Below are 8,128 nucleotides of genomic sequence, written 5' to 3'. Positions count from 1 at the left end.
TGATGTAGGGTTCTTTCATAATTAATTAGTAGGTTATAGCTATTTTATCTCTCTATAGTGTGTTAGCTTATTTTATTTTATTTATTTGACGGGGTGAAAATTCATATGGACTTTTTATTTCTTTTTTATTTTTTTATTTAACGTGTATTGTCAACTAAAGTTGTCAAAATGGACTACCTAGCTCTAAACTAGTCGGCTCTGACGGGCCCTGGATTTTTTTGGGTTGAGCCAAAAAAGGTTATGTATTATATGGGCTCAAAAATTATTACCCGAGTCCGACCTTAGATGGGTTTCGGGCTACCCAGCCCTAAATAGATTTTTTTATTTAAAAAAATTAAAATAAAAACTCCATAATATTTATTATAAATTAAATTAAAAATTATATTATTTTAAACATAATACATTTTTAAGTATTGTATTACCTCTTATAAATACTATAATGTGTTTTTAAATACAATATATATATATATATATATATATATATATATATATATATAAATTGTATAAAATAATACTTGAATAGTTAACATAAGAGAACAACTAATATAATACGATGAAAGAATGTTAATTATATTAATGTATAATATTTACAAGAGAAAGATTGAATGGAATAAAGATAAAATTAGTGAGGTGAGAAAAATGAATGTGTTATTTGGAGTAAGACAATATAAATATTAATATATATTTTTTAAATTTTCAAATTATGCGAGCCTGATGGGCTACCCACAGCCCATATGGGCTAACCCTAATGGGTAGTGGACTTTTTAGGACTGGGCTAAAAAGACCCTAAAAAAATATGGGCTATAATTTTAAAGCCCGAGCTCTATGATTTTTCGGGGCTGGCTCATATGGACTAGCTCATTTTGACAGCTCTACTGCCAACTGAAGAGACCTGTGGGATATGATGTTTATCGTGATCCTTCAGGATATGAGTATGTTGATCAATCACATTTGAGTTCTCAAAAATCTTCAAAGAGGTTATATTCACAACTATCCCAAACCTCAAAAAATAGAGAATTTGATAAATACATTGTACAATTTCCAGATTACATCAGACCATTTATTGATGACATTGTTGATGTAAGAGATGATGGAAATTGTGGTTTTAGAGCCATTGCATCTTTGTATGGTTATGGCACAGATGGATGGTCAATGGTTCGTCGGGATTTGGAGAAAGAAATTATAGGTCCTAGAAGCAAGTTGTATGAGGATTTATTTGGTCAACGCCTTCCAACAGTGAGATCATCGTTGGTGATAGAAACTTTAGGTCAACAACCACCAAATAAATGGATGACGTTACCTGAGTTGGGCTATGTAATAGCTAATCGGTATAACGTTGTTCTCGTCTCTTTAGGTCACCTTAGTTTGAGTTACTTTCCTATGACGAGTGCACATTCACCTAATGCATCCATTTACTGTATCGGCTTTGTCAATGGAAATCATTGGGTTCAGGTAATTAGAAACACATTTTTGGTAAATTCAATTCCTATTCGTGTTTTTCTGATATTTATTTTGTGTGCAGGTAAACATGAATGAAGGATTCCCGTTGCCACCTGTCACAACTGATTAGACGAAATATCGCACAAAAGATGCAACTTCTTGGATGGTAGGATTTGCCGGGCGGTTACAACATTGGCAACGGCTAATGCCTATACTACCAAAATATGTCAGCTTAGATTGATTTTATGATATTACAACATTAGTACTATTGGATTTTAATATGTTGCCAAATGGATTATAAATAATTAATCTCAAACTATAAGTCTTATAATAATACAGACGTCTACAAGTCTCATAACAATACATAAGTCTCAAACTAAAACATAAATATAAACATAAAATGTGACATCAATCAGACTCATTGTCATAAGTAATTGGACCTTCCCTAGGTAATGGTCCGCCCTGTGCAAGTCTGAGTGCTCTAAATATCTATAGAAACTGTTCGTCTTCAGGAACAGCCTGATGACGCTGTAAGTAATGATGAAGCTCATGAGATATATATGATAATCTCGGGTCTGACGGTCCTTCGTCATAGACAGGCACTGGTACCTCCATCGGCTGATCACCTCTTGGTGCTCTCAATATAGGATGTGACACCGTATAATACCACGCCAAATAATCATCGTCTGTCTCATATGGTATGGTGGCAAACGCAGCTGGGGGATCATCGTGGGATCGGGTCACCTGCAACACACTCTGCCTATATGTAGCCCACTCAACATCCACATCAAGTGTGTCTACATTAGGAGGAGCAGTCGGTATGTACTGTCTGTATCCAAACTGACGCAAGCATCTGTCAGGTAAATATAGAACTACAGTACCAAACCACTTCAAACCACCCCGATACAAACAGAGAGGCATAACCGCCAAGCTGCTTGCATGAATAAAATGAGGCATCCCCTAAGTATCTGTACAGAGTAACCAGTGCAGCTGCCCCCCAGCAATAGCTTCCACAAGTATCCAAATCTCTCAAAAGTGGAAGATATTTTGCCTCGACAAGAGTAAAAGTCTTGTTGGCAAGAATGATACAACCTAATAGCAACATCATGTATGCTCTCATAGCGCGTGTAAAGTTATTCGCAGCTCTTTGTTGCTCAAAAACTTGCTTCAACCAATCCAATTTATAGTAAGGACCCCTTACAGCAGAAGCCTCTGTAGTTGCATCACTCAGCGAAACACCAAACAACTCAACAGCTAGATAGATAGCATCATAATCGGTGACAACAACATCGGGGTCAACCAGCTGGCCCCTAATCGGTACATGAAGAAGACAAGAAACATCGTCTAGCGTGATGGTCATCTCACCGAACGGCATATGAAATGACGATGTTTCAGGATGCCATCTCTCAACAAAAGCAGATAATAGATGCGTATCTACCCTCGACAAACTAGTATGCTGCAAAGATGAAAGGCCAGATGCAACTAACCAATTTTCCATCTCCCTTGGGAGCATTGCCGGAACCCATCCTATTAATTTGCTGCCATGTGCAGCAACCTTTAAGGTCGGCTTTGGTCGTCTCTCCTGAAAATAATTTGTAATATATGTTAATATATAAGTACATGTAATTTAAAAAAACATTTAAGAAAATATTTACGTACCTCGCCCAACCATAAATGACATGCAACGTGCCTCTGATATCTAACCAATAATGATGTATCAGTAGGTCCTCCGGGAAATGCTGGATGCTGCGGACCAACCTCAAGAGCAGCTCCCTGCTGTCCCTCACCATCAGCCTCTCGACGTTGTCTTCCTCTTTGACGCATTCCGTCGATTGCACCTCCTATTCTTCGAACCACTAAAAAATAAAAAATAAAATAGTTAACAATTAAATAAAATGTTATTAAAAATAATATATGATATTAAAAACAAAAAAAAACTAAAAAAAAAAAATAGGAACCGGATACCCAAAGGCTGGGTTATCCGGCTGAGGTCTAGAAGAACCGGAAACCCCCTTGTTGGGTTATCCGGCTGAGACAAAATGAACCGGAAACCCCATCATTGGGTTATCCGGCTATATACGTAAGAAAACAAACAGAACCGGAAACCCCATAGCCGGGTTATCCGGCTGAGAATTTTTAAAAAAAAACTTACTTTTTCAATGAATGCTGAACCGGAACTCACGAGGCTGGGTTATCCGGTTTTTGGTCAAAAAATTTCCCTCTTCAGAACCACTGTGCAAACGTGAAAATGAGTAAAAAAGTGAAAAATTTGGTAATTTTCACTATTTATACAGGGGTAAATTTGTCCGAAATTTTTTTTGGTAGGGGTATTGAGATAAAAGTTGGGGTACAGGGTATAATTTTCTAATTTGTTTCTTAGGTTTGATTCTCACCTCAACAATATATACTACATAGTTAATTAAAATTAAATTTCAAAATTAATATTACATGAGATTTATGATACATGAGTAGCATTTATTATTTATTACATTAATACTATTTATTCTTTATTACATGAATATTATTTTACATGTGTATAATTTATTCCAAAATAAGTACGTTAATATTAGATAGTATAAATTTCAAAAATTAAAATGTTATTTACTTATTTTACATAGTATATTATAATTAAATTGAAATTAAAAATTAAACAATTATTAAACAAACATTATTTTAATATTTATTATTTAAAATCTGAAAATAATAAAATAATAATAAACTAAAAAATATAAATAAAATTGATATTATTAAATAAAATATTTAATAAAATTATTAAAATTATTAATTATCAAATTATTGAATAAAATGATAGTACTAAATATGAAAAACATGTTTCTTGATTTCATTAATAATAAGTATTTTAATCTAGTAATAAATTAAAATTATAAAAATTAAAATTACAAAAATATTATTTAGTAACAAATTAATTTTTAATTTTAATTATTTATTAATTTCAGTTTAATTTTAAGTTAAAATATTTCAGTTTAATATTTATTATTTATTAATTTAATATTTATTAATTTCAGTTAAAACCGCTAAAATATTTATTATATTTTAAGTTAAACTTATTTAAAACGCTAATTTCAGTTTAAAAAATCTAAATATAATTTATTTACTTCAATAATATTATATTTATTTTATTTTAAATACGTTTATTTATTTTCAATAATTATTTTTTAATAATTATTACTTTTAGTTTTACATCTATTATTTTCATGTTAATTTTATCATTAATTATATTTTAATTTTTACTTTCAAGTTAATAAATTTTTTATATAATTTTATATTATAAACCAATAAAATTTAAATTAACCCAAGAATAAGAATTAATGCAAAACTGTGTTATAAATATATTTGGGTAAGAAATATTTCAAATAAAAACATGTAGCGTGGTGGTAGAATATAAGAATGTTTTAATTCTCTTTGGGACCATTTTGGATGTTTTAACATGATTTTTGAATTTAAAGCCAAGAAAATAGTGTCATGTGGCATTTAAAATAAAAAAAGTCAATAAAAAAATCTACGTCATTAAAAATGAATTAAAAATTCATAGAAAAGCTAACACAATAGCGCCATGTCACTGTTTTTTGTTGACTTTATCCATTGAGGGGCCAAAATGAAGAAATCTTGAAATTTAAAGGACGAAATTTGTATTTTTTTTATAGGTTTTTTAGGATTCGCCCTATATGGCAGAGACAAAATAGCTATTAACCCTTTATTATGAGTTTTTAATTTATCTTGTTACTAGACGGCTACTCTCATAGAGTCATAGATATCTCACTCTCGGAGAGTTGGTGGTCTTTCTTAATTTGATCTTTAATTAGATATTTATTTTCTTTTTTGTCATTTTTTAAACTCTCGGTTAAGGCGTGGAAGAAAATAGTCAATATTTCAAGAAGATTTCTTTTTGATAGGGTGGAAGAGATTATAAGATTTATCAAATAAAATGGTCGGAAGTTAATAAGCCTAAGAGAAGAGACATGTTGGATATTTGGGACCTTCATTTGGTATATTTGTTTACATTAGGTAAATAGAGGTGGAGGTTGATGTCATATGCTATTGGCATGTGGCATAATATTCTTTCTACTAGATATTGGATATCAAGTGGTTTCTTCTGTTATAACATAGTTTGGTTTTAATCATATCTTAGTGTTTTGATGATAACAAGTAAATAAATTTTATATAAGTAAATATGGTACTCTAATTGTATGTTTCTCATTTCAGAAGATGTTCTAATACAAGTACCATTAGAACATGAACATTATGTAAAGCTGAACAAAAGCTGAAAGAAAAAGCCGCTGAAGTTCTAATGAAGTAACTTCTAAATGCATCAACCGCTGTAGATAAATTCTATTAGAAGTTATATTCACAATTCAGAACAGAAGTTATGAATAGATGCAAAGTTCTGAATCAAGATAAGATGCCGTTAAAAACATAATGATTAAAAGATGGTTGAAACACTCAAATGGAATAATTCCCAAGGTTGATTGAAGAAGCAACACACATGCAGTTCGTTGAGAGAAACAAAAACAAAAAGCAAACACGCAAGCATTTAATGCTCTCTCCAAAGATCTAGATAACAGACAAATACTTGAAGCTATAAATATAAGATCACTTGAAAAAGAAAGAAGTGGAGTAACGACGAACATTATCAAAGCTAACGTGAACTCTTACGCTGAAGAAAAATATTTTTATTTCAACATACTGAGTACATATTTGAAGCAATCTGACAGTTGTGATTAAAGCTTATTAGAAGCAATCTGAAACATTATTATTTGAATTTATTTTGTAAATGTTCCTTGAGAGACCAGTTGAGTCAGATTTTTCAAGAGCGCTAGGACTAGTTAGTCTTAGAGGTGTTAGTCACTAGCAGTTGGCTTGTGCATTGTATTGTTAGTCACTTGCAGTTGGCTTGTGTATTGTATTGTTAGTCACGACAGTTGGTTGTGCATTTATAATCAGTTTTGACTATAGTGGATTAAGTCCTCGATTGAGAGAGGCGAAATTACCTTGGCGGGTGGACTGGAGTAGTTTGAGTTGCAAACGAACTAGGATAAAAATAACTGTGTTTTGTCTATTGTTGTTGCGAACGAAAAAAGAAAAACTAATTCAACCCCCCCTTCTAAGTATTTTCTAAACCTTCAATTGGCATCAGAGCTCTTGGTTCTAGGTGCAAACACTTAACCGTGTCAGAAAAAGATCCAGAAGGAAAACACTATGGCAACTGATCAAAGCAACAACCGTTAAAACATAGTTTGGTTCTAATCATATCTTAATATTTTGATAATAACAAGTAAATAAATTTTGTATAAGTAAATGTGGTACTCAAATTATATGTTTCTCATTTCAGAAGATGCTCTAATACAAGTGCCATCAGAACATGAACAAACATTGAAAAGAAAAGCCGCTGAAGTTCTAATGAAGTTACTTTTGAATGCACCAATTGCTGAAAACAAACTCTATTAGAAGTTATACTCAATACATAACAGAAGTTATGAATAGATGCAAAGTTCTGAACAAGGATGAGATGCCGTTAAAAACAAAATAATTAAAAGACGGCTGAAACACTCAAATGGAACAATTCCCAAGGTTGATTGAAGAAGCAACTCACATGCAGCTCGTTGGAGAAACAAAAACAAAAAGTAAACACGCAAGCATTTAATGCTCTCTCCAAAGATCATGATAATTGACAGATCCTTGTAGCTATATATATAGAAGAATCTCTGAAAAGAAAAGTGTGAGCTGATATATAAAAGAAAAACGAAGAACATATAAATTTGCTCATATACAAACGAAGAACTCTTACGCTGAAGAACATTATCTTTTTGAGTTCATATCTCTTGTACTAAAATCTTAGTGAAATATCACAGTTGTGATTAAACCTTTTTGAAGCAATTTGAAACACTACTGTTAACTTGTAATCGTTCCTTGAGAGACCAGTTTGGTCAGATTTCTCATGAGGGCTAGGACTAGTTTAGTCTTAGAGGTTGTTAGTCACAAGCAGTTGGTTTGTGCAAGGTTGTTAGTCGCGATAGTTGGTTTTGCATTGTATTGTTAGTCATGACAGTTGGTTGTGCATTTGTAATCATTTTTTATTATAGTGAATTAAGTCCTCGATCGAGAGAGGCAAAATCACCTTGGCGGATGGATAGGAGTAGTTTGAGTTGCAAACGAACCAGGATAAAAATACCTGTGTTTTGTGTGTTGCTGTGAACGAAAAACAAACCACTTATTCAAATCCCCCCCTTTCTAAGTGTTTTCATAACCTTCAATTGACATCAGAGCTCTTGGTTCTGGGTGCAAACACTTAACCGTGTCAGAAAAAGATCCAGAAGGAAAACACTATGGTAAATGAATTAAACAACAATGGTTATACAAGACCTCCTGTGTTTGATGGAGAAAATTTGGAGTATTGGAAAGATAGAGTAGAAAGTTTCTTTCTAGGACAAGATCCTAACCTATGGAATATTTTGGTATATGGATACAATCATCCTGAAGATGCGGGTAAAAAGATAGATAGGAAAAACATGACTGATAAACAAAAGAAAGAATTCAAAAGTCATCACAAAGCCAGAACTATCCTGCTAAGTGATATCTCACATGAAGAATATGAGAAAATCACAAACAGAGATACAACACATGATATGTTTGAGTCATTCAAAATGACTCGTGAAGGTAATGCTCAAGT

The 8,128-nt window shown here is 32.2% G+C and overlaps 1 protein-coding gene across 1 annotated transcript; it reads left to right on the top strand.

Annotated features, from left to right (window-relative positions):
- The first annotated feature begins 639 nt into the window (after nucleotides 1-639).
- LOC131614014 (uncharacterized) lies at nucleotides 640-1,570 on the top strand. The gene is made up of 3 exons (XM_058885644.1): nucleotides 640-657; nucleotides 871-1,452; nucleotides 1,523-1,570. The coding sequence occupies exons 1-3, from the start codon at nucleotides 640-642 to the stop codon at nucleotides 1,568-1,570; spliced, it is 648 nt and encodes a 215-aa protein (XP_058741627.1).
- Nucleotides 1,571-8,128: the final 6,558 nt, after the last annotated feature.

Source organism: Vicia villosa, linkage group LG6 (genome assembly GCF_029867415.1).
Source record: "Vicia villosa cultivar HV-30 ecotype Madison, WI linkage group LG6, Vvil1.0, whole genome shotgun sequence".
Taxonomy (NCBI): Eukaryota; Viridiplantae; Streptophyta; class Magnoliopsida; order Fabales; family Fabaceae; genus Vicia; species Vicia villosa.
Note: the sequence above shows the minus strand (reverse complement) of the source record. Positions and strands in the feature narration are given on the sequence as shown.